Genomic DNA, 26,171 nt, shown 5'->3' with positions numbered 1-26,171 from the left:
AGGAGGCAGGTGGGACAGCAGCAGAAAAACTGAAGACATACGTGCATCGAGGGAGACTGCAACCGAGTCACCCGGAGGGGAGGACGTGCCACCGCCTGAGAGGCTGGGCTGAGATACCTCGAAATCTAGCAGATTGTGCAGCGAATCTCACCCTGACAGGCCCCCGACTGGTTCCTCATTTCCAGGCGCCACAAAATCCACACACACACGCCATCTCTGGGAAGTATATTTTATTTACATTTTTAAAATCTGTAACTAATATCTCTTCCTCCTTTCCACCCCCCGAGACTTGGGAAGGGAAAGAACGGGGACCTCAGAGACCTACTCCCCACGTCCAAACACACACCCCCGTGGCTCACACCAGCAAATGAAAGTGAAAGAGAAAGAGGCCTGACCCCCCTCTGAAGGGTCCGCAGGTCTGGGCGAGGGTAGGGGGGGCCAAGGGGTGGGTCTCTTAAGAGAGGGGACAGGGGGGCAAGTCAGTTTGAAGGGGTTGGAAAGTAGTCCGAGGCCCCCCCTCCTCTTCCCTCGTACCCTACCACCTCTGCTGGTGGGGTTCTCCCTTCACCCCTCAACACCAGACACAGAGCAGAGGCTGCAGCCATTAGCGGTCAGGTCTCTGGACACAAAATACTTTTGCTTTGTGGTCTCCTGACGTAGTCACCACCAGAGAGGCATCTCTGTAGACAGAAAGCACAGGTCGATGGGACGGAATGACCTGGGGCCCGGCCCCAAGCCCGCTACCCAGAGGCCCTCGGCTGGTCTCCTCCAGCGCATCCTCAATTCCAGATCAGTAGTGCCTGGCGCCGGGTTGCTGGGCCCACACTGACTGAACACACTTGGATCAGCCATCAGTAAGGGGATCAGAAAAGAGCCGCAGCAGCGAGGGAGACAATCCCCGCCCCTCAGCCCCTGAACCGAGACGTGAGGCCCCGGGTACGTCACTGTCAACCCGAAGTGACAACTCCCTCAGGCTGCCCAGCACTTCTGCCTCACAAGCCACCACCAGGCCTTGGCTCCCAGCTTCCCTCAGGAATCCCCTCCCGCACCCCAAGGACCCTATGGCCCCCCATGTGCTAGTCCCACCTTCCGAGTACACAAGGAGACTCTAGCCCTTGCCCAATTCACTTACTTGCTGAGGGCAAAGTCCAGGATCTCGGCCGTGTGGCCCCGGTAGTCAGTAAGCAAGCGGCCGGTCCGAGCGTCCCAGAGGCGCACGATGCCGTCCAGGCTGCAAGTGTAAACCACGGCGGTGCCTGCCTCCCACAGCAGTTGCACGATGCCCGACTACGCCAGGGTACGACAGAGACACAGCGGAAGTCAGGGGCGGGACAGCTGACAGGCGTGTGCCCCCACCCGCCTCACGGAGGGAGGAGGGGAGGAGAGAGCCACAGCCATAGCTGCGGGCGGCCTGTACCTGGTGCTGACACTGGTGCCTGAGAGTCTGTGTAGACAAGTCATAGATGGCCAAGGTCCCGTCCAGGTAGCCAACAGCTGCAAGAGGCATCCTGGGCAGAGAAGAGAACCACGAAGGCTCGCAGAGGGACCTGGACTCGCGCACTCTTCACTCCTCCCCGGTTCCCCGGCCCAGGCACCTCTCGCCAAGCCCCCTTCTCCCCAGCTGCCTTTGGCTCCAGGCCGAGGCCTTTCTCTCACTCACACGCTGCAGAAGCCCAAGGACTCCACGGAATTGGACTCGCTCTCCTCCCCTTCTCCCACGCTGGGCTGGGAGGCCACGGTTTCAGGTCTGAAAACACCCACTACCTGTAAGCCACGGGAGAGAATCAGAGGATCGGAGGAAGGCTGACTGGAAGGCGGAAAGGCAACGGGAAAGGGGCCGAGAGAATAATCAGAGAGGAAGAGGAAGACACAGAAAGCAGAGCCTAACAGCCAGGCTCCAGGTCGCGCTCACCTTGCCGGTGGTGGCACTGACCAGCTTGGCCTGACAGTCCACAGAGCCAGTTAGGATCAGGCTGCCGTCCTGGTTGGTGGCGACACAGGTCAGAGGGCCCTGGTGACCCTCAGTCCCTAGGATGGAGCAGATGGCTAAGTCAGGCTTCCTCCCAGCCCCTGAGTCCTGCCCCAGGCCTTCTCCACAGAGGCCCAGTTAACCCTTCCCCTGCCTCGGATGCTTTTATTTACTTATTTATTTTAATATTTATTCATTTTTGAGAGCGACAGAGACAGCGCAAGTGGAAGGAGGGGCAGAGAGAGAGGGAGACACAGAATCCGAAGCAGGCTCCAGGCTCTGAGCTGTCTGCATAGAGCCCGACGTGCAGCTCGAGCTCACAGACCGTGAGATCGTGACCTGAGACAAAGCTGGACGCTTAACCGACTGAGCCACCCAGGCGCCCCTTGGATACCTTTTAATACATGGATTGGGCTTCCCTGCTTCAGGTCCCAGATCCTGATGGTGCCATCCTCATAGCCGACCACAGCTCTCTTCCCTGGAGGGCCACAGGCACAGACGGAGAGAGAAAGCACCCTCAGGCACACCCAGCAAAGGCGGGGGCGGGGAGATGAGAAAGTAAGGGAAAAGACGGTGCCCCAGGGACTAGTGGAGAAAACCGAGTTCGGGGTAGGAAAAGGGAGCGGTCCTGCTCTGGGGCCTGGGTCCCTGTTCCAGACAGCAGGCCTTGGAGTCTGCAGGCCACGGCTTGGGAGGGAGCCCAGGAAGGTGAGTAAACCTGGATCCCACCTCTCCGCACCCAAGACTCACCATCAGGGAGGACTCGGCCACAGGTAGCTGGGCAGTTGGGACCTTGGAAGGTCTTGCAGTCACCGTTTGGGACCTTCCACATCCAGGCGTTGCCATCAGCCGTGCCCGCCAGTAGGACAGGTGCCCGAGGGTGCCACTCCATCCACTGGACAGAGAGGAAATCACCCTGTCGCCCCATCCCACCCAGGAGCCTGTCCTATAAGCTCCACCCAAGCTGCCCCTGCTTCCAAGGTCAGCACGGACGGCACAGGGAACAGACACAGACGCCCTTGCTCAAGGCACCCTGGGAGCGCACTGGCTTATAGCTGGCTTGGTCTGGTAAAGGCCAGACCGGATCCCCAAGTTCTCACTCTCTACCCGAGGCCCCACGTAGCTGAACACCACTCTGATGATCTCACCTCCAGATCTCCTGCTTCAAAGGACCAGACCTCCTCCTTGGTGTCCACCTGCCACACTTTTAAGAGGCCACTCATGTCCCCTGTGGCCACTAGGGTAGAGTCGTGGCTGAAACCAGCACAAGTAACCGAGTCTTTATGGCCTGCAAGGGAAAGTAGGCAGAAAGAGAGGAAAACATCAGGGTTCCCAGGTGTCTCGCCCCCAGAAAGGACCAGCTCGGTAGAAAAGAAGAGTGAGTCTCATCACCCCACCATAACGGGTGATCAAACTCACTGCCACTCCAGGAGTCGATACCCCCAGATCTCCTCAGGGGCGAATGCTGGCTTCCTACTCAACCATGCCTAGCCCGGCCTATGTCCTGCCCACACTGTCCACTCCACACCTCTGCCCAAAATACCCACTCCTCCTCTCTGCCTAACTATTCTCACACCAGGGCGCCTGGGTGGCTCAGTCGGTTGAGCGTCTGATTCTTGGTTTCAGCTCAGGTCATGATCTCACAGTTTCGTGGGTTCGAGCCCCGTGTCTGACTCTGCGCAGGCAGCACAGAGCCTGCTCAGGATTCTCTCTCTCCCAATCTCTCTGTCCCTCTGCTGTGCACACTGTCTCTGTCTCTCTCTTAAAATAAATAAATAAAAAAGTTCTTAAATAAAACAGATAAAGAAATAAATATTCCCACACCAGTGCTACCTCCTCCCAGACCTTTCCCACCCTCCTCTGACCAACAGTGGCTCCCTCCCCAGTGCCCAAGACAGACAAAGTTACTCTGCTTTGAGAGCCTCAGGCCCAGCACAGAGCTGGCACAAAGTGGGACTCACTAAATAGCTACTGGGTACACAACCACTGCAGGCTAGCCCCCTAAGACCGCTACAGGAACACGACCTCACGCGCGCCCCTCACCTGCACACTCAAAGAGAAGCTCCCCATCACTGAGCCTCCACACGAAAGCTTTGTCATCTTCACCCCCTGTCACCGCCAAGGTGTTGGTCTTGGGGTCCAGGCTCACGCAAAACACAGATGCTGTCCCAAGAGATATTCCGTAAATGGACAGGGCTCCCCGCTAAGGTTCTGTCCTTCAGAACCTTCAGGAAGCCCACCCCGTTCCACCCAAAGCAGCATGTATTTCCTCCTGGAAATGAAGGGCGCATCCAAGTGCTTCGAAGTTTCAAACATCAGGTTGTTGGAGAAATCCCTCCAAAAGCTTGCCAAGCCCCAAGTCCCTCCCCAGGGCTGACCCCTTCACTACCCCAGACTCGTGCATAGACAAGAGGAGTGTACACGTGCAAGGCTTCCAGTTCTCTGCACGGGCTGCCACCAGGCTGAGCACAGAGTGGGACAGCACCGTGTGACTTACCTTATTAAGAGCTAATATTGGAAAAGATTATATAAAATGCGCTCAAAAAGGTACTATCATCCCTAATTTACAACAGGGTAATTTTCTGAAAAGAAACTAAGACCCGGAGAGATTAATAAAGATCGTAAGTCAGTAAGCAGCCACAGGAGGATGGGAACCCAGGTGTCTCGGCTGGCTCAGGAGCCACGCTGTCTCCCACTCCATCACAGGGTGAGCTCCAGGCCCGTCTGTTTCCCCATCTCCACGTCCCTTCTAATGCTCCGTACACAGCAGGTGTCTGATGTTCCAATGCCCACCTGCACTGAGTTTCTGACGGATCTCCTCAGAGACCTACCTGAGTGCAATGCAAAGGTGACTTCGCTATCATCTGGGCCCTCCATGCTGCCGACCACCCCTTCCTGGGGTTCCAGAACCCAGCCCTCCTCATTGCCCTCTTCCTCTTCTTCCTCTTCTTCAAAGTCCACATCTTCCATCTCTTGGGCCAGATCATCTGCTTCGGGGAGAGGGTTAAAAGATGGGGCTCGGCAGGCAGTACGAAAGAGGGCAGGGGAGAGGTGTGGGGAGGCCTGACGCTGGCGTGCAGCAAGAGGGTCGGCTGAGGTCAGGCAGCCAGGGTGAAGCGGGGGCGAGAAGCGGCAGGGAGGAGGGGGCATCTGGGACGGAAGACAGGAGAGGTCTGAGGACCTGGGGTTGGCCAGAGACAGTGTAAGAAGGGAGGACCGAGGGGATGATGGGAAGGGGGTGTGTGAGGGGAAGGGCCAGAGGAGGCGTCAGGGGAACCCCCACCCCTGCCAGGCCTGAGAACTAAGTGTGGGGGTAGGGCAGGGGGGAAGGGCGAAGGAGGTCGGTAGGAATGACCGGTGGGGAGGGGAAGGGAGAGGGGGGAAGCAGGGGTCAGAGGCCAGGGGTGAGCGCCTCCTGTCCCACGGCCTGAGGAGCGGCAGTTCTCACCTGGGTCCGGCGGACCAGGATCCAGTTCTACCACCTCGATAATCTCCTCATCACCATGGAAGCTTAGGGTCTCCAGTGGAGGGGTGTCAGCAGCGGCCCCGCTCTCGGATTCGGACTCCATGCGGCGCAAGCGGCCGATCCACTTCTTTGGGCCCAAACGCCTCCCAGAGTCAGCTCTGCGCGACGACGCGGAACTCGAGCCCCTCCTCCCGGGAGGAAGTAGGCGTAAGCGACTCTCCGGCAGGAAGAGCGGCGGCCGTTCGACCAATAGCGAAGGGGGCTGACTGGCTGACTCACCAATCACAGGGCAGAGTTGGGAGACGGGGACGGGGCGTGGCAGGGAGAATCCAAACTCCGCCCGGCCTGGCTCCGCCTCCAACAGGAGGGAAACAAGCGAGCGTGCGCGCCTCCGGGGTCTCCTGGGAAGAGTAGTTCTCCTGGGTCCCCTCGTGGGCTTCTGGGAGTTGTAGTTTCTGGTCTGTAGGCAGAACGGAAGGAGCGGGGGAGGCCCCTTACGCAAACTACAATTCCCGGCGGGGAGCGCGGTGAAGGGGGGTGGGATCTGAACATGGCGGCGGTGGTAGCTGCTACGGCGCTGAAGGGCCGGGGGGCGAGAAATGCCCGCGTCCTCCGGGGTAAGGAGAGGGACCCCGGGGAGGGCAGGACTGCAGGGGGTCCCCCTTTTTATACATCCCGACCAACGATAGCAGGAGGTCATGGCTGTCGGTTCCTGCCCGCACCCCTCTGCAGGATCATAAAGAGTCTGGGGGCTAAAAGATGCTCTCTAGAGGTCACCCAGTCCATCCCCCTGCCTTCAAGTTACACGACACCTCTAGGGTCATGCTGCGAGAGGGAGCTCCGAGGAAGCCTTTTAGACTCCCGCGCTCCAGGTGTTTCACACTCACCGCAGTGCAGAGGAAAGAGCCCTGGAATTCAGGAGGCTTGGGTTCTAGCCCCGGATAATTAGCAGTTTGACCTTGGGCGAAGCAGTTCATCTTTCGGGGCTTCGGTTTCCTCTTCTATAAAATGAGGGGATGGAGTAGACTACCTTTAAGCTCCCAGTGCTAACATTCTGCAGTTTGAAAACCTTTTTCTCGGATTTCCTTCATACGTCTTATGTGAGTCCCACTGCAGTCCTTCACATCCTGTCGTCTGAGCAGATGAAGAACAACGAAGCTCGTTCTCCTGGCACCAGGGTGATGAGCCCGCAGTGACGTGGAAGTGGCTTCCAAAGGTGCCACCTCGATGGCAATTTTCCCATTTCCCTTTGGATTCTCCCTGGCACTTGTTACTCCAAACTGCAGTCACTCCCCTTCCTCCCGCGGGCTTTCTTCTCATACTCTCTTACTGACCTTTCTTCCTTCCATCCACAGGGATCCTCTCAGGAGCCACAGCTAACAAGGCGTCCCAGAACAGGACCCGGGCGCTGCAAAGCCACAGCTCCCCAGAGTGCAAGGAGGAGCCTGAGCCCCTATCCCCTGAGCTGGAATACATTCCCAGAAAGAGGGGCAAGAACCCCATGAAAGCTGTGGGACTAGCCTGGTGAGTTTCAGTTAACTCTTTGCCCACCAATGGGGAGTGGCACAGGGGAGGGCGGGACCCAGAAACTTCTCTTAAGTTTCAGGTGGTGAGTTGAATCCAAGGTTGTGGGGACAGAATTGCTTGGTGTGAGGACCGGAATCTCAGAGGAATGGGGCAGGGGAGTTGGGAAAGTATGTGGAATTGGAGAGACAGTGGGCTTTCTGTGTAGTAAGCTGAGCTAATCTGATGTGAATTTGGGCCCCTGGCCTCATTCTCTCTTTTGGGAGCTTGGGGTGAAACCCAGTTGAGATCTTTCATTGAGATCGTGTGAGATTACATTAGGTGTATAAGTAGCATCTACAAGGTGTTCAATACATCATTATTTGGATCTGACTCTGGCCTTAATATGTGTTGTTGGTCAATATTAAAAAGAAAGGAGAGGGAAATTAACATATTTTTCCACACCTCAGGTGTGCCGGTACTTTACAGTGTAACGTTTTAGCTTTTCTGAGATAAATAGTACATCCCCTAAATACAAAAAACAAAAAGCATTACAAAAATTACGTCTCGTTTCACAGGAGGGAACTGAGGCTCAGAGGTGGGATTCTCACCAGGTCTTGTGACTCCATGCCCTTTCCCCCACACCAAAGTGCCTCCCAAGTAGCGGTTACTGAGATTAGGAGGGGGAGCCTGGGAGGGGATGTGGGGCGGTTAAGGTAGAGGGAAACTTTGCCAACACTTGGAGAAGGAAAGAGGATGGGCTGTCTGGAGAACCTTGCAGAGTCAGTATGGCAGGATTGCGGGACTCGTGTTGAGGAGTGTCAAGCTAGAGGGGAGAGGAATGGAAAGGTGGACAGAGACCCAACCACACTGGGCTTTTGGTGCTGTGCCTAGGAGTTTGGATTTGGCCAGAAAGTGACGGAGCGCTGTTACAGAGTCTTAAGCAGTGCAGCAGCAGGCTCTGATTTGCTTGGGACCCTCCAGCAGCCGGTGCAGAGGCTGCATAGACACAAGAGGTATTGCAGTGTGCGTGTCATCGATGAAGCTGGAATGAGATTCCCCCAGCTCTACTGGCTCAGGCCTGGCCCCTCCCCAAACCCCATGCACATCTCCCCACCCCTAGGGCCATCGGCTTCCCCTGTGGTGTCCTCCTCTTCATCCTCACCAAGCGGGAAGTGGACAAGGACCGTTTGAAGCAGATGAAGGCTCGGCAGAACATGCGGGCATCCAACACGGGCGAGTATGAGAGCCAGAGGTTCAGGGCCTCCTCCCAACATGCCCCGTCTCCTGAAGCTGGGTCGGGGGTGCAAGCCTGAGGAACACTGCAACCCTCCCCTAGACCGTATTGACTGTGGCCTCCAGAGCGCAAAGTCCTTTGGGTTTGGCCGTGATTCTGGTCCTTGCCTGTGAGGTCCACCAGAGGGCGCCTGATGCACAGGCTGCTGCCAGCCCCTACCCCACCCCTCCGGAGAAGCCAGCCAAAGGCAAATAAAGTTACTAAGTGTTTTGAGCCGAAAGGAACCAGGACTGGGCTTGTGATTCCCTTGGGATGGGAGGGGCAGAGGGAGGGCTTGGTTACTCACATATGCTCCCTCTCACAGAAGCACTCAGTGTTCCCGGCTGGCTGGTTGGGGAAACCACAGAGACTTAAGTACAACAAGCCTAGGCTCAGGCCCTGGGGACCAGGCCCTCAGAGCTGTTGGCCCGGAGGGTGGAGTCCTACTGAGCCTCTAACAAAAAATAAAGAGAATCAAAAAGGGCATTCAGGGTGTGGGGGAAAAAACACGACTCCTCTTGGTCTAGTCCAAGTGACTCAGCCTCTCTGGGCCTCAGTTTCCTTGTTTGTGAGAGGGTTTGGACTAGTGGTTTCTAAGACATGAGTTCTAAACTTGAACCTGTGGTGCATCTCCCCCCATCAGTGTGAAAATCACGTGTACACATACAGCTTTGTGAGTAAGAGAGTTCCTAGCTCTCGTGTGCTTTTGTGAAGGGTCCATGATGCAGAAAAGGTCACGTTACCACTCTCATTCAGAGAGAGACCATTCGTCCGCGCCAGACCCGGTATTGCTAAGGTTGAACCTTTATCGATCTACTGCGTCCATCACCAGGAAGCACTGGGGCAAAATATGTTTTGTGATCTTAGACAAGGTAGAGGAAACCAAACCAAAATGCAGAGGTAGGAAGTGGACGGTTTGGGCAGAGCCAGACCAGCCAGAGTGGACACCTTAAAGAAACCAGAGCCAAGTAGGGTTTTAACTCCGAAACACAAAACTTTATTACGTTTCTACTTATGTCCTTTTGTGTGATATATTTAGGACCAAGTACTTAAGAGAAGTCCTAAGTATACCCTTGGGCTGATTTGGTTTCTACCCCCACTGACAGAAGGACTCTTGTCCTCCTTCCCCATTCCAGCTTGAGGCACTTGGTGTCACGAAGAAAGTGGCAGCTGGCTGGAGAGATGAGGCTCAAGTCTAAAATCCCCCAGCACAAGTTAAGAACAAACTGAGAGGGGAAGTCTCCTTTTGCTCAGGATCCTTCCCAGGTTAGCACAAGGAAAGAACACAGAAATTTCCATGGACACCACAGTAGGCTTTCATACCCCTCAGATCAGGGAGAGGACCCCAGAGCATTTTCCTGCCCCCACCCTGGCCTTTCTTCACCCTGGTACTTCCTGGCCCCACTTATAATCCTACAAACCACCCCATCTCCTGAGCTTTGCTCCTCACTTTCTTCTCTGAGCAGCTTGAGCACAGGAAGCAAGGGGTCTCTCTGACCAGAGATCTCAGAAGCCCCCAAGGAGGCCCCAGGGAGCTTTGGAGAATGGGGACCAGATGGCTGTGGACAGGCCTGCCCTCTCCACCACCACAAGCCATGAGGAAGCCCAGGGTAGATGCTGTTCTGTCTTGGCCCGTCCTTGGCTTTGCTTACTCTCCTCGTCCTCCCCTATTCCAAATGAACAGTATGTACATGCCATCGAAAGAAAAGGGACTGAAGCAGGGGAGACCCATGGGCACAGATCTCTTCTACCTTTGTGAGCCGGAAGGCACTAAGGGTTGTCAGAGGAGTACAGGATAATGGCCAGTGAGTCCAGGAGGCTGGGGACAAAGCTCTCTGGCTTTGTTGGGGGTTGAGGGAGGAAACAGCTTCAGCTACCAAGCCCAGAAGCCTATGGCAGAAGTGGGAGGGGACACCTCATCACCCCAAAGTTACTTCTACTTTTCATATTCCCTTTTGGCTGTAGAATAGGCTTTTTCTGTCCTCCCTGCAACCCCAGCAGTCGAGAAGAATTTGGTGCCACGGAGTGGGTGGAGGGAGGAGGCACGTCTTCTGCCTGGTCCCTGCCGAGTCTACCAGAGGCAAGAGTTAGTCCCCGGTTCCTCCAGCCCCGCCAGGTCCCTGCACATCCACCGCCACAGAGGCCACCCGTCCCAGGACAGAAAGGAAACTGGGCATATTACTGGAGGGGAAGGAAGGGGGTCTGAGGTCCGGACTCCAGTCACAGGGCCCAGCCCTCTAGGGAAGGGAGAGCCCACAGTGGGCGCACAGTGGGGTGGAAGGTGCTCCTTAATTGCGGTCCCCCACCAGCTGCAGCACAAAGGTGAAAATGTAGATGATGTCAGTGTAGATCTGCAGGGCGCCAGTGATGTAGTCCTCCGGGCTGATGGTGTGCTTTCGGTTTCCCAGGACCAGCTGCGTGTCGTAAGCCAGGAACTGCAGGAACAGGGAAGGCTCGAGTGAGGGCTCAGGGGCCAGAGCTCCTGTCTGGTTCTCGTTTCATAAGCACATCTGTCCTAGGAGCCTCCGTGCCATGCAGTGTACTTAGGGACTCTTTAATGACCAGAACAACCCATGGTCTCTCCCCTCAAATGGTTCAGTCTAGGAAGGCAGAAAGACACGCCATCATCTATAATACAGCCTGCTGGGTATTCACAGCAGGCGATATGAACGAGTGATGGCAGGAATGCCCAGGAAATCGGTCACCTCTTGACCGTGGAAAGAGGAAAGGGCAGCTGTGGCCCCACTCCCTGGCTCCCAAGCAGCCTAAACTCCTGCTCCACCTGTATAGTTCCTCTTCTCCAGCCCCCACTCCCCTTCCTAGAGACAGCAGGGCCTTACTCACCAAGGTGAAGCAAATGGCCCCCAGAGCAGCATAGACCATGTGGAGCCAGTAAATCTGGGGAGAGGGGACAAGGACAGTGTTAGAGATCTTAGCAAAGCACAGACCCAGGCAGTCCCTCAGGGCCATTTCCCCCAGAATTCTGGCATCTGAGTGGGGAGACCCAGGAAGGTAGCTATGTGAAAGGACTACTTCTGCCTTCCACATCCTGAAAGAAATTAGGAATAGTAACATATTTGGGGTGCCTGGCTGGCTCATCTGGTAGAGCTTGTGAGTGTTGACTTCAGGGTTGTGAGTTCGAGCCCCACGTTGGGTAGAGATTACTTAAAAAAAAGAACAGTAACATTTGGCAGAGAAAACAGAGGCCATCCTCCAGGGATCATATAAAACCAATCTCCAAAGTTAGTTAGGTTACAGAAGTGTCCACTGTACTTCTGGAAAAAAGCAGGTGGTTGAGCTATAGCTCTGGGAGGGGCAGGAGCCAGGCAGGTACAGCTTGAAGAGCCCTAGACATAGTCAGCATTCAGTAGAGTGGTTCCTGCAGCCTGGTGTGGGAGGGAAGCCCCACTACCACCCTGACGACTGTCAGAATCATGGACCCCCAGGGCAGCCTGCTCAACAGCCCTCCAGGTGCCTGTCCACAGAAGGGTAGGGCCAGCCATGGTCAAGTAGGCAGGTGGCCCTCCTGATTGTACGCCTCCCTTCCCAGCACCACACTCCCCTCCTCGGGGGTCCCCTCCATCGAAGCCCATCTGCCATCTCCCTCCTCAAACCTGACTTCAGCTGCCAGACACATCTCACCCACTGTTTCCCATAGGAATTCCGTAATGTCATCCAGGGCTTCAGGTTCTACGGTGCCCAGGGCCTTCCATCTCCTAACAGAGACGACCCTAACCAAAGGATGGTACTCCAGCATTGGTGCCTTTTCTAGCCAGCTGAGAGCTTCCAGAAGTCAGAGCCTGCCCGGATGCCTGGGGCGTGGGGCGTGGGCGTGCTGCAACACTTCACACGGAAAGTCTCCTGTGAATGTTAGGTTTGCGGACCGCAGCTCTCCCAGGACACTCACATATTTGAAGGACAGCACAATGGCGGTGACAATCCCAGTCACCATCATCACAATTCCCAGGACACAGAAGAGGCCTGTGCACGAGGTGAAGTCCACCTGCCAGGAAGGGAGGAGGAAGCACCTGTCAGACAAGTGTCACAACTAGCAGCCCAGCTAGACTGCCCTGCCTCCCCCCCCAGGGAGTCCCAGTGCTGCTTCTTGGAAGGCCTGGGCGTAACCATGACGTTCTAAGGACAGACACAAGAAGCAGTTTTATAGCTGCAGACAGGAGGGGAAGGGGACTAGACTCTCCAAGGGAAATCCCTGGTGTAGAGGAGTCTGGGCCCTCACAGGCCTGCTCAACTGCCAAGCCTGGAGGGCCAGGTTTATAGAAGAAAGGAGGTGGGGTGGCCAGGGAAGGGCCCTCCATACCCTCACCTTGGTCTGGAAGCAGAAGATGGTGACCGAAATGGACACCACGGCAGTGATGATCATTGCAATGATGACGGCTTTGGTTTCATACACACTGAGGAGAAGGAGTTCAGAGAGGCCAAAGGGATAGATAAGTCATGTATGAATGCCTTCAAAACCATCCCTTCTAGAAGGATCTTGCCCAGCATCCACCCACGCAGATGACTGCCAGCCCAGGGATGCCCCGCTCCCACATAACAGACACTTCACAAGAGTGCGGTGGTTTGTCCTGGAATATACCTGGAAATGGTGCCCGTCATGAAGCCCATGGCAAGAGTCTGAGGGAAGGACAGAGACAAGAGTGAAACACATGAGAAGGGTGGCATGGAGGCATGGCCACAGTAGATTGCCAGAGCTGGGGGGGCAAATGTGACTGAGTAGGAAAGAGGCAGTGATGAGACCAATGCCATGGGTCAGGTTAGGGTCGGGGAGAGAGCCAGGGACATCTTCCACAGTGGTGTCCCCAGCCCCTTCCCTGGGACCAACTCTCTCTCTCTCTCACACCATCTCCACACCCTCCCTCAACCCTTCTAGACTTACAAAGAGGGTCAGCAGGATGATATTCCATGGGAAACGGCGTCTGAAGGGAAAGAGACCGTGTGTGATTAAGCGACTTGGGTCTAGCCCGGTATCAGAGGCTCCTTTAGCAGAAGGAAGTTCTTGGCTCAGGTGCGTAGAGAATTAGGCCTTGACTTGGGGGTGGGGAGGCGGGCATGGCCTTTGGTACCTGCTCGGGGGTTCTATGCAGGGACAACATGGGGCAGTGGGACAGACCTGGGCAATGGAGCCACAAACACCTGGGTCCAGTTGCAGTTCTTACAATGACTGCGTGACCGTGAGAAAGTTACTCAACCTCTGAGCCTTTGGTTTTCCATATGTGTTAAATGGTTAAAACGTTACATACCTTGCAGATGTACTGTAAAAATTACAGCCGCGTGGCTGAATAGATCCCACCCACCCAGGGGACTTTGTACGCACCTCAACTTCAACTGCGCCCATGACCACGCAGCTGCTCTAGGGATCCCCTTGCTTCCCCAAACACTTGCCCCTCCCTCGGGCCCCCCACCATCCCTTCTCATCGTCTGTCCAGGACTCACCTGGGTCCCTGGCAGCAGGCGAGGGTCAGATAGGTGCCCAGGAAGACAGCACTGGGGAGAGAGAGATGAGGAAATGGACGACAGGCCCAGCCTGCCCCTCAGCCCCATCTGGGCCCCGCCTGGTGGCACTCACCAGGCCGGCAGGCTGGGAGCCGTTGGGAAGTCTGAGGGGAAGCCGCCCAGGACAAGTACCCCCGCCAAGGACACCAAGAACCTCTGAGACAGGGGGCTTGGCCAGGAAGGAGGCTGAAGGAGACCGTGGCAGACAGACTAGGAGAATCCGGGGACCATTTGGCAGTGTGCATGCAGCCACCAGCCCCCCACCCCCTGCTCCCAGGAGCTCTGCGGTGCTGTTACTCCTCACTTGGTGGCTCACACACACCCACCCTTGCCAGCACAGCCGGCAGCCTGGAGGGCCCCTCAAAAAGCATTTTGATCGCTGCCCTGAGAAAAGCTGGTCAGTTGTCTCCCGCTCATCTCGCTGCCCCACCCCCAACACACACACACACACACACACACACACACACACACACAGCAGACAGGCGCAGAGACTCACTAGGACACATAGTAGACAAACAGGTTTCTCCTCACGAAATCGCCAACTGGTTTCCTGTGGAGCAGGGGAGGACAAGGGAGGGGAGTCACACACCTCACACTCCGTCACACCTCAGCCCGGCTGCCTCCCTGCCCAGGCCCTCCCAGCAGCCTGCGTTCCCGCCGCCCACCCTGGCCACCGCATGCAAACTCCCCTTCCAGTGCATCTGAGCACAGGGCCCGGCCCCACCCGCAGGGCCCCCGAGTCCTCAGACTCACACAAAGGTGAAGATAGCGATGATGGCCACCGTGATGAGCAGCTGGATGGAGATGATGCTGTAAACCTGGAACACAGGCCAGGGTGGGGGCAGCATGTGTCACCATCCCCCGTGTCCCCCCGGGAAGCAGCCAGTCCCCCCCAAGAGCCCCAAAGACCCTACTACCCTGCCCACGTCTTTCACGGGGGGCGAGGGGGCCCCTTCTTAATGGTGAAGGATCTCCTTCTTACTTCATTTCCACTAGGGCCCTCCTCGGCTGCAGCCTGGCCCGAAGGCCCCCCACCCTTGAGGAGTCTGGCTCAGATACTAGACGCACCCTCAGAGCTGACCCCCACCTCCAGCTGCTCCCTGACATCTCCCCCACCCCCTGTCCAACACCTAGCCTCAGTTCCCCACTTACTCCCCCTGCCTCGCTGCACTACCGGGTGTGGCCTCCACACTTCTGGGAGTTCAGTGTGACGTCTGTCAGGTATCTACCTCCTCGGGTATCCACCTACTCGGAGCAGGGCACCGTGCAGATGTGAGATGGGGGAGGGATGGAGTATAAAAGAGTTTGATCATTCTGACTTCAAGTTGCTCACAGTCTAACAGGAGAAAGACGTTTGGGGAGGACAGAACACTTTGGCGAAGCCCGCCTAGATTTTCCCAGATTGAATCTGTCCCCCACCACAAGGTCAAGGAAGAGAAGAGTGAAAGGCGGGGAACGTAGGTCAGCGGAGCTGGGGGCCCCTCTGAGGGCAGGGCAGGACTAAAGAGAATTCGGAAGGCAACAGCGTATCTGCATGGGAACAAGTGCCCCGGAACTAATAGTGTCTGGCCATCTCCACCCCCGGCCCCACCCCATTCCCACAGCCTACGTACAGTGGCCTCCCCGCCCATATCTCACCTTTCGGATGAAGGTGTGTCGGACTTTCCTGTCATCCCATTCTCCAGGCCCGAAGCTTTCACTCACTGCTCTCTCCTCCGCATCATAGCCCTGGCCTGGGCCTGGGAACAGATCAAATATGACCAACTGGGGGCCTGGGACATGTGGCCTCAATCCCAAAGCCTGCATGACATTATCTCAGAGTCTCAGGGATCTCCAGCCAAAAGACAAGGGTATAACTCAGGAACTCCTCACCCAAATCAGGTCCTCTGGATGCCCTCAGAGTAACCCAGGGATGGCCTGGGCACCATGCGGAGCCGAGCGTCCCTGTCACAAGGGGACTTTGGTGTAAGCCACTCCATCGGTGCGCATTCACTGATGGCTCCTGTATGGGGGTGCCCGGCCCACACCTGGGTGCTCTGGGGAATGAACACTCATGATCTTCAACTAGGGGTCATGATCTAGTGAGGAAGCCAGGCAGGGGCAGGGCTTGGGGCATCAGCCAGAGGAGCTGGCAGGGCCGGAGCAGGGGCGTCACGGATGGAAGGAGGAAGAGGAAGATAGAAACACAGCGCATGTGTGGAGGGTGGAGAACAGAGTGAGGAGCATAATCTGCATCCGGCAAACATCAGCACTCGGGGATGCCAGCGGCCTGCATGCACAGGACAAAGCATGACTGTGACCGTGACTGATGTGCTAGTATTCCCAACAGAACACAGATGGCCAGCTGAGAGCTGGCCGTGCCTCAGAATTCCAGAGGCTACAGGACTCAAAACATTCCTTCAATGCTTCCTTGGACACTGCTTTCAAAATCCGCATGTGAGCCATTCAGGAAAAATCCCTGCATTCTAATCTCTCATTTCTGACCAAACAGAGCATTTACCTGCCATGACATTTATCAGACATCCAAATGACTTCTGGATGTCTGTAAGACTCAGATGTTACCTTAAAGGATGAGGACTTGTCAGCATCGAGAATATTTAAGGGAAAAAAAAAAAAAGTGCCTCAGGTACCAAAGGCAGTTACTAGAAGAGAGGAGTCCAGGGGGTGGCAACTGTCTAGCTAGGACACGGAAATGGCCTCCAGGAACCAGTTGCCTTACCCCGCCACTTTCTCATCTGATATGGAAGTTCTGGTGTGTGTCTATGGACTCAGTCTCCTTGCTGAATAAAGGGGCTAGTGGGTGGCTCAGGGCCAGGTACTAAGGGGACGGGGTGGGTGGGGGCAGGTAACAAAGATGGTGAAACAGGAGAGATCTAAGGAGAAGATGAAAAAAGGGATGGAACAGGAAGCTGAGATGGAAGGAAAAGAGGTGGCCTCATGTGGTACAAGTGCTGCCTCGTCCCCCCCCCCCCCCGCCAGCTGCCCCTCGGGGACTCACCGTAGTTCATGGGCATCGGGTGGATGGGGGGCATAGGCTGTGGATAGCCAGCAGGGTGACCGTAGCCAGGCTGTGGGTAGGCCGGGTAGGCCGGGTAGCCACCAGGCAGGACAGACGGCTGCCCGTAGCCCCCCTGGGGCGGAGGGCCAGGGTACAGAGGGTTGCGGTCCTCATACGGAGGGGGGGCACTGGGGCTGGACATGGCCGCTCAAGGGCTGAGGGCACCTGAAATGGAGATGAGAAAATCAGTCAGGAGTGCCCGGACCCAGCTCACGGGGCCCTAGTCCAGGCTGCCTCTATAGAGAGGGGACCCTCACATTTTCTCTCTTGATCGTGATCACAGTGTCATCCTCTGCCCACAGGCCATCCTCCCCATCCCCACCAGCTCAGCCCCTGTCCCTCTGCCTTCATGCCAGCTTTCTGTCTACGGCCCTCCCTCCTGTGCCGCTTCGTGCCCCCAGGAAAGCAGAAGGGGGGATTTGTGCAGGAGCCCAGAGCAGTCACTGGGCATCAGTGGTGTGAGAGACAAGGGACGGAAGCCCGGGAACTCCCCTGTGCTCATTTAAGAAAAGTTTTCAGTGACCACAGAAGAAGCTTGATGGCCCCAGCCAAGCCTGGGGGTGAGTCACGGGGCCAGCCGGAACCCATTGAAGGGGTCAGCCCAGCCCCCACAGCAGCTGGCAGGAGCCTCAGGCCTGAAAGGCAGAGCTGGGGAGGAGCCAGGGCTCTAAGTGGAGGGGGAGGACAAGCTAGCCCCAGGGCCGAGCCACCAGGCCCAAGTGGGAGGGCAGGGGGCCCGTGGCCAGTGGCTCCGTGGCCAGTGGCTGAGTCAGGGGACGCCTGAGAGGCCTGGGCGAGTAGCTGCCTGGGGCTGGCCACTCAGGGCTGGGGAGCTGCACAAAAAAGGTGAGGCCAGAGACAGGACTTTCTGGTTCCTTCAAATAACAGCTAAGGTGCATCCGACGGGTGTCGCAGCATATGGCTGCTACTGTTCTCTTCACAGCCTTGCCAGGTAGTAGATAGTGCGTACAGGGCCCCGAAACCCCCTGGGAGGGAGAGACCCATGTTTTGGGCTCTGGAGCCTCTGGTATCCCCGTGATTCCTGCCTGTTCCCCAGCAGGAGCTGTGGCTAAGTGGGGAGGAGAATGCACTGATGAGTCATGCCTCAAGACCCAGCAGGTGTCTTCTCTGTGGCAGGAGGAGTCCCATGGCCAGGGGAGGGCTGAGGAACGAGGAGGGAACCCCAAAAACACAGCTGAGAGGGACCTCCAGGTCTTATGGCCCCAAATGCTCAATTTAGAGAAGAGGAACAAGGCGCAGAACAGTGAAGCGACTCTTGACTCCCCAGGGCCACAGAACGAGCAGGTTAATGGTACAACCGGAACTGAGGCCTTCAGGGTCCTGGGTCTGCATCCTCTATATTAGGCTGTGTTCTTTCTGCCTCTTAGGCCAAATAAATGTCCTCCAGGCCTGGTGTTCCCCTCTGAGATGGCAAAGATGGGGGCTTGGGAGAAGCTAAGAAGGGGGTCCCTGAAAAGCCTTGACAGGGCCATGACCTCCTCCTACAGCATCTCCCAAGGGGCAGACCTTTAGGACCCCCCAGGGAGGAAGCACCCCCGGATCCAGGCAGGCAGACGTGCTCAGAACCTCTGCTGGAAGGAAGAGAGAACCGGCTTCTCTTTTTAGGGCACCCCGCACAGTCCAGGGATCAGATAAAGAATTGTCTTATCTCTTCTCTCTTAGGAGAACTGGGATAATTCAGAGAGGAAAGTGGTGGGGAGGGGCAGGGAGGAGGGATCGGATATCAGGCCAGGGCTCTAAATGGGTTACTTTGAGGAAAGCTGTTCTCCGTCTTCCCAGAGTAGATGGGCCAGCACAACAAGAATGTGTCAGGTCAGAAATAAGAAAGACCTTTCTGACAGTGAGGGTGTGACAGCAAACCAAGGCTTCAAAAGCAGGGTCATGGTGAAGGTCCTGCACAGTGGAGCAGGGCGACCTGAGGAAATAAGGAGTGAAAGAGAACGAGAGAAGACCAAACACGGAGTGTTGTGAGCATAAGAAACAGATATTAACTGCTTTGGAAATGTCCCGGTCTTCCGTAAGGATAGGGTAATAAGTATAAATATGTGAATCTTAATAGACTTTGAAAAAGGAAGAAACATGAACTGGCTCTCCTCCCCTGAGGCAAAAGGCTCCTTCTCCCTACACCCCTCTGCCCGTCCCTCTCCAAGAATCCCCTTTTAACTCCACCAAGAGAATGGCATCCTGTCTATAGGAAGAGGTGCAAACAGGTCACTTTGGAGTAGGGCTATATCTAAAACTTATTAAAAAAAAGAAAGGGGTGCCTGGCGGGCTCAGTCAGTGGAGCATACAACTCTTGATCTCAGGGTTGTAAGTTCAAGCCCCATGTTGGGTGTAGGGATTACATAAAAAAACACAAAATATTTAAAAAAAAAAAAAAACTTACTATGGAGTAGGGCTATGTGTTATTATTACAGCCATCTCAGCCCGGGGTTCCTGTGATGCCCACCCATCTGGGTGATGGCACACAGATGAATAGGCTGAGCATGGCCCAAGAGGCACTGGCAGAAAAGGCCCTGTGGTTTGAAGCCCCAGCTGGGCCACCACAGGTGATGACACCATGACCTGGCCCTGTCTCCTGCTGGGGGTGCTCCTCTATAAAATGAGGTGTTATGGGTCAGATGATCTGTGAGCTCATTTCCTGCTCTAACAGATTGTGAACTATCTGAGGCACCCAGCGACATGGGGCTTCCCCTTTGCCTGGCCAGCAGTGACCCCTCCCTCCTCCCTCTAAGCCAAGCTGGGCAAACAGGCTCCTTTCCAGACCACAGGGGCTGTGGCCCCAGGGTAAATCATGGAGAGGAAGGTCAGCCTCGGATTGGCCACCAGGTCTCCAGGGGCCTGGTCCAGCTCAGGAGGCCGCTGACTCACGAGGACTCCCTCTGCACGTTCTCACCCCTCCCTTTGACTCTTCTGAGGAATTCACCAGTAGACCCGCCTGCTGGAGACGCAGCAGCTCACAGTCCAGTTCTCCAAGGGCTCAGCCACCAGCCCATGCTCACCAGAGACTGGCACTGACCATGTCACCTCACTATGACTCACTGTCTCCACCTGGAGAATGGGTTTAACACTCTTAACAATACCGTTCTCAGAGTTGTAAAAATATGCATAAAGCACTTAGAAGGGTACCTGACCCCTGATAAAAACAGTAAATGCTGGCTCTTTATAGTTATTATTTTATTAGTCCTTACAGTAGTCCAACAGGGTGGATGATGTTATCCCTATTTACAAATGAAGAAATAGAGGCTTAGAAGAATTAAGTCACTTGCCCAAAGTTACTTAGCTAGGGTGTGATGAAGTCAACACCTGAGCGCCAAGACGGACTGCAGAGCCCCATGCTCTCATCTCTCATTTTGATGCCCCATCTATCTAAGCCTCTCGTCACCACTCACGGCTACCCGTTTAAGACCCTCTAATGACAACAGAAGGCTCACATAGCAAAGGACATGGAACCACTCAGGCCCCTCCGTAATTCCCCATCTCCCGGTTCCCAAACAGTGCCAGGAGGTTAAGAGGGTATTCAGAGCTAGAGATTCTTAAATGACAGAGCTAAAAGCAAACTCTCTCATCTAAGGTGAGCCAGCCCACTCGCTTTACCAGCCAGACGGGGAAGTCGAGTGACCTCTCCATGGTCATGGTCATGTTGCCGGACCTGAGGCGGGGTCTACATCCCCGCTCTCTGATGTGCAGTCCTGGGCACAGGAGAAGGGGAGAGCATTCAGGCGAGTCAGAGGAGTGGCAGAACACAGCCACACCCACCTCTGAGCAGTGCCAGGCGGGCAGGAGCCTTGGCCCACAGCCTGGCCTGCCCCCTGACAGCTGCCCAGCCTACATGAGGGCCCTGGTCACTCTGTGTCATGGAGACCTCGGAGAAGGATGAGGTTTGGGGCCCGCCTCTGCCTAGGCAGTAGGGAAAGGGGGAAGTGGTCAGTGTTTACTTTCAGAGCTGTGAGTAATGGTAGGCGCTGGAGAATGTGGAGTTGAAAGAGAAGGAGGGGAAAGAGGAGGGAGACGATCCAGAGATGGGGAGGATGACTGATGCCCAAAGACTAGAAACCAGGAGTCAGGTCATCTGGGTTCTGCCAGTAGCTAGTAGAGGAGCTCACAGTCTCCATGGGCTAAAGGGACCTTGAAGGGTCCCCACTGGAAGCATGAATTTTCCTAAAACACAGTAGGCATTCAGTTTCTCCTGAACACACTCCAACAACAGGGAGCAAGGCTGTGCCACTTGCAGGCAGCCTGAATCATTAGAACATTCTTCCCCACCATGCCTGTTATTAAGACGTTCTAACTGCCCCATCCTTGCCATGTTACAGATCTAAGTCTGCTCCCCCATCGTCAAGACCCCAATCCCCCACCAGAAGGAGCCAGAAGCTCTCCTTTCTCCTCCAGACCCAGCCGTCCCAGCAGCAGCAGTGGGCGGGCTCAAACACAGGACTTGTTGGCTGTCGAGGTTTTCAGGTACAGCCTTGGGGAAACAGCCCCTTCCCCCGGAGCCACCTCGGTGTGGCCACCACAGCTCTGGCCAGCTGAGGCCCAGGCTCAGGCTCCCCTGGGCGCACCTGAAGGGTTAAGGCTCTGGAATCTGCAGAGAGGAGGCCTGAGCTACTGAAGTCACAGCAAGCAAGCAAGCAAGCAAGCAAGCAAGCGGGTGTGTGTTGGAGGGAGGGGCGGAAAGGAGCAGCTGACTGGTCCAGGCAGCCTGCCCTCCTCGCTGCCAGGAACCGATGCCCAGAGTCAGAATGGAAAGAATAGCTCAGAGTGTGCATCTCAGGAAACCCCACCCGGCAGGCACAGGAACACAGCCCCTGGCCTCGTAGGACGGTCTCCTTCCCTCCCTTTTCCTCTACCTACCCCGACTCCTCCAGCTCTCCCCAACCCCCAAGAACCACACCCCCACCCCCAGCACAGAGCCACCAGGGCAGAGGACTAAAAAAGATACACCCAGGAGTGTCTGGGCAGTCACCAGGCCTGCTGCACACGGACCAAGAGGCCCAGAATCAACTTATCCTTCAGTCTGCCTGGCTTCTGGGAATAACAGGATGACTCTGAGGGGATCTAAAACCTGACGTAAGAGACGGAGTGGCCTTTAGAAATCATCCGGTTATCTAACAGACAAGGAAACCCCAATGCCAAGAAAGTTCCTGTCCCAGCCCACAAAAGGGCCTCTTGGTCATGGGTTTGGAACTTCCATCCCCAGCCCTGCCCAGTGAGGCGGGGCCAGAACAAGATACCCTTTCCCCCCTATCCTCGCCCCCCGCCCCCATCATGCCTTCCTGCTCAGAAGTAGATAAGACTGCCAACCCATGACTTCCGTCCCAGCCCCAGCCCCGAGCCAGGGTGGCCTCTCTCAGATCTGAGGCTAAGAGGGGTTGAGGAAGATGCCCTGGAGAGCAGAAGTAACCCAGGCCCCACAGCTTCAGCCCCCGTCAGTGGGTGATAGAATTGTGCCGGCAGTGTGGGTGAGCTCAGCGACCCCAGCCACATCTATGGTCCCAAAGGCCGGGCCATGCAGATGAGGGAGGAGAATTCAGAGACACAGCCCCTATCCACCTCCTCCTTTGGTTTCCTCTCTGCCTCTCAGTTGGACTTCAAGACTAGGAGGGAGCAGAGGCAGGCAGAATTAACAACCCACCATGCAGAAAGGAACGAACCCTTCCCTGTGATAGGCAGGGAAGGAAGAGAACCGCTCACAGCAGTAAGTAACGTACCTGTCATTGGCTACTCAGGCAGGTCTGAGCCTCACAACGGCCCTCTGGGGTGCATGTTCTTACCCTCACTCTATAGATAAAACTGAAATTCAGACAAAAACAGATCTAGGGTCCCACAGCAGGCAAACAGCAGAGATGTGTTTGAACCCAGATTTGAGGTCTGATTTTACAGTTCATGCCCTTTGCTTTGACACCTGCTTGGAACAGAAGCCCCTGAGGCACGCCCACCAGCCACCTGTGTGCCCAGGCCAGCACCTGGGGCGGGCTGAGGTAGCAAAGACCTTTTCCCTTGCACAAAGTCAGTCCAACGCCAGAGCCCTGGGTTAGAAGGCAGGGAGCAGAGTTCTCGTCCTGGTCTTAACCCCACTGTGAGTCATGGTGGGCCACTCCACATCTCTGGACTCACTTTTCTCCTCCATAAAACAAGTACATGGAACCAAAAGATCAAGTCCATTCTGACTCCAAGAGCCTCTGCTTCTGAATGAGCAGCAGGTTTCAGGGCAGAATGACCCACGGGTTTCAGGGCAGAGTGACACATTTCCTAAGGAATCTACGCTGGGGTCACTACTGATGTAAAATGTCCGCAGAGGCAGAGGCACCTGACACATTCCGGGTTTGGGACTGGCCCTAATGCCCTCTCCTCCCAAACTGCCCCATACTGCCCTCTGGACCCTGCAGCCAGCATTTCCTGGGTGCTCACTTACCCCAGAGTCTGCAAAGAAAGAACGTGACACCATAGACAAGAAAGATTACCAGGCAGGAAGGTGAGAGACCCGGGCTCAAAAGTTCTAACCCTGCCACCAGGCAAATGCCCTCCCTCGGCTTCCTTTTCCCCCAAATCAGCCCCCATGGGGGCAAAGGGGAGGGACTCATTACCCAGAACCATGGCATTGAAAGCTAAATTCATCCAGCCAGGCATTTCCCAGACTGCTCTAAAGAACACTACCCCGGGAGATGTTAACAAATGAGCTCTGAAACAGATAAGTTTGAAAAAACAATCCATACCCCTTTTGGAAATTCCCAAGGCACAAGGGCATTTATAGCTTCTGAGCAGCCCTGCCGTGAGCAAAAGCTGTTCAACTTTGTTTCACCCAGTTTTCCTCCAAACTTGCTCAAGCCTGAAACATTTTTATCAGAGCACACCTAATTAATATCCTGTGGGATCCTGACCAGGCCACCTTTGTTTTACAGATAGACCCAACCCTGAGAATGATTCATGTCCCAACTCCTCATATCTTAAAATCCCTGTCCTTCTACCCAGCCCTCAGAGCAGTCACATGAAGTACAGGCATGCCCCCTCACTCTGAGTCAGTTCACTGCCAGCCAGCGTCCACGGCAAGGGTCCTTCTCCTCTCTACCCCCCACTTCCCAGACAGCTGCTATTATATTCTCCACGGTGGAATTTACTGATCTACTGCCAAGGGCTGGGGGGACATCTTCAACTAGCATAGAACCAGGAGACTGGCATCGCCTACCATCCCCTTGCTGTCATGGGAAAAAATACAAATCATTAAACACAAGAAGAAGGACTCATTCTTATCTTCCTCCCTGACCAGTGTATGGAGTACCCTCAGTACCGGCACTGTGGCCTGTAGACTTCTGAATATCATCTCTACTTCAAAACAAGACCCAAGTTTTGGCCCAGAATCTCAACTCTTAGGGTTGGAGGTCAAGGCCCTCCCCTGTACAGCAGTCCCAACAGAATGCTCAAGAAAGCCCACATCAGCATTAACCGTGTTGTTAGCGGAGACCTTCTTCCCAGAGCTGTCTCGGCTTCCCCTCTCTGACCCTGCCCCTGCAGCCCTCCGAAGACACAAGTGTATGTCCCTTCTCTGGGGCCTCTGCGCTTTCTGAAGGACCCTGGGTGAGAAGTTTGGGGGGTGGATGGAAGTGCTCTGAGGTAGACAGCTTCCAGCTGAGGCCCCTGTTCCCATGGGAGGAGTCTGAGCTGAGGTGGCTATTACCCCAGCTCATGACATGAAGCTCTCCCCACACTTATGGTGTAACCCATCATTACGTCTCTGACGTGCCCATTTTTACAAGCGAGGCCCTGAGGTCATGGCACCAGAAGACAGAAGAAGTCAATGCCCTTGACATTTGTGTGGTCCCGCCACTTCTTTCTAAGTTACAAACTGGGTCCTCTGTTTGGGTCCCGTGGCTAGAGAGGCAGGGACAGCAGGCAGGTGAGGAGAAAGTAAGGCTGCCCCTCGGCCCCCGACAAAGCAGCCCCAAGGCAGCACCTGGCTCCCCCTGCCACCACTGGCCAGGCCAAAGGCGCCAGCTTTGAAACCAAAGCTCACTGGTGAGATGAATATTTCAGAGCCCCAGAGAACTGGACACCTGAAGGACCTGCCATGACATCTGGCCCTGACCCTGGTTCCCTGACCCCCACTTAATCCCATGTCCAGGTTCCTCAGGTAGAATGCCACCCCCTGGATACCACACCCAGGCCACAGTGGGGTGAGAGGGGATGGACACCCTGGAGGACAAGCTGATGCAGGACCCACAGATCAGGGCCAAGCCTCCCAGCAGCCTTCCCCTGCTGGCACTCCCACTGGCTCCTGGCTCCTTCCCCAGCTCCACTTGTTTTCCCCTTTCCCATGTTCCCGTTGGGTTTTTATGCTGACCCAAAGAGGCCACGAGGAGGACAGTACTTCCTTGTAGCTTTCTGAATCCAGCCTGGGCACAGTGGCTGGAAGCAGGCAGGCTGAGGCAAAGTCACGGTGACAGGGGTGGCACTTCCCCACGCCAAGCATAGAGGGCTGCTGACCCCTCCCCCCACTCACTCACAGACTCATTCACCTGTCTACACCGAGGCTGGCACCAGGCTCCCCGGCCGCTCCCCTCCCCCTCCCACCAGCCGAGGGACCTGACAGCCTCATCCCACGCGCAACTGGCCACTCTGGGGGCTCGTACGGGGGACACGCCCTGCGACGCACGCGCCAGAAAGAGGGGGACGCGACACCCACAGACCCTGGCCCGCTCGCTGGTGCCCACCACCCACTGCTCGGCTCCCAACGCCAAACAGGCGCCACCCGGCCTCCCGGGGAGCAGCGGGAAAGCGAAACTCCAAGGGCGAAGGCAACAGATTCCCATTCCGGCACCGCCTCCCCGGGCCGAGCACTCGGAAAAAGTTTGGGGCGTCGTCCCAGCTCTGGCTCCGTCCCCGCCGACACGGGGTCCCCAACTCCCGCCGGCCCCGGCCCCCTGGCTTGCCTGACCGCTCCGACGGTGCGCTCCCGGCCTCCCTCCCGGCGCGGCGAGTCCGGCACCGAGCGCGCTGACCAGGCCTGGGCTGGGCTGGGGCTCCGCGCCCCGCCCCGTCGTCCCAACCCCGTGGGGCGGGGCCTCGGGGCGCCGCCAGGGGGCGCTGGGGTCCGCCCGGGGTCTCGCCCGCGTCTGCCAGCTGCGCGCGCGTGCGCGCGCGCGCGGCTGCCGAGGCCCCGACGTGATTCTAGTGTTCTCACATTTAAAGGCAATACGTGATCACTGATGGAAACTGACAAAACACAAAAATAGAGGAGGAAAATCACGTCTTTCCACGCCCCCCGAGTCCCTTCGGAAAGCGCTTGCGTTTGTGCTTCTTTGCCTTATACGTCCATGTGTTTCACTTGTCTTTCTGGAGTGGGGTCATATTATATGATGTTTTAAAT

General features: G+C 56.1%; 3 protein-coding genes across 8 annotated transcripts in view; 1 reads left to right on the top strand and 2 right to left on the bottom strand.

Annotated features, from left to right (window-relative positions):
- Positions 1-215: 215 nt before the first annotated feature.
- On the bottom strand, positions 216-5,626 carry AAMP (angio associated migratory cell protein). 2 transcript variants are annotated; one of them, XM_053904922.1, is made up of 11 exons: positions 5,418-5,626; positions 4,801-4,959; positions 4,013-4,132; positions 3,118-3,257; positions 2,720-2,864; positions 2,364-2,447; positions 1,913-2,028; positions 1,661-1,764; positions 1,418-1,508; positions 1,133-1,287; positions 216-680 (listed from the first exon to the last, which is right to left on the bottom strand). In XM_053904922.1, the coding sequence occupies exons 1-11, from the start codon at positions 5,536-5,538 to the stop codon at positions 605-607; spliced, it is 1,311 nt and encodes a 436-aa protein (XP_053760897.1). In that variant the 5' UTR covers positions 5,539-5,626; the 3' UTR covers positions 216-604. The 2 variants fall into 2 exon arrangements, with proteins under 2 accessions (XP_053760897.1, XP_053760899.1); XM_053904924.1 differs by having other exon boundaries at positions 4,801-4,956; positions 5,418-5,624.
- A 303-nt stretch (positions 5,627-5,929) lies between these two features.
- PNKD (PNKD metallo-beta-lactamase domain containing) overlaps positions 5,930-26,171 on the top strand; it is a 60,152-nt gene continuing 39,910 nt past the window's right edge. For 3 of the 5 annotated variants that reach the window (XM_019446001.2, XM_019446000.2, XM_019445999.2), the window contains exons 1-2: positions 5,930-6,052; positions 6,791-6,959. In XM_019446001.2, coding sequence (XP_019301546.1) covers positions 5,986-6,052; positions 6,791-6,959 — 236 coding nt within the window. In that variant the 5' untranslated portion in view covers positions 5,930-5,985. Of the gene's footprint in view, positions 6,053-6,086; positions 6,652-6,790; positions 6,960-8,061; positions 8,460-26,171 lie in introns of those variants that run through there. The other 2 variants (XM_019446006.1, XM_019446005.2) reach the window with 2 other exon arrangements.
- TMBIM1 (transmembrane BAX inhibitor motif containing 1) lies at positions 9,184-25,865 on the bottom strand. The gene is made up of 12 exons (XM_019446008.2): positions 25,735-25,865; positions 16,727-16,951; positions 15,367-15,467; positions 14,482-14,546; positions 14,225-14,278; positions 13,669-13,719; positions 13,112-13,151; positions 12,812-12,849; positions 12,539-12,626; positions 12,122-12,217; positions 11,059-11,112; positions 9,184-10,649 (listed from the first exon to the last, which is right to left on the bottom strand). The coding sequence occupies exons 2-12, from the start codon at positions 16,926-16,928 to the stop codon at positions 10,503-10,505; spliced, it is 936 nt and encodes a 311-aa protein (XP_019301553.1). The 5' UTR covers positions 16,929-16,951; positions 25,735-25,865; the 3' UTR covers positions 9,184-10,502.

This window comes from Panthera pardus, unplaced genomic scaffold (genome assembly GCF_024362965.1).
Source record: "Panthera pardus isolate Hobbes unplaced genomic scaffold, ASM2436296v1 HiC_scaffold_10, whole genome shotgun sequence".
Taxonomy (NCBI): Eukaryota; Metazoa; Chordata; class Mammalia; order Carnivora; family Felidae; genus Panthera; species Panthera pardus.
This window is presented reverse-complemented; position numbering and strand designations above follow the sequence as displayed.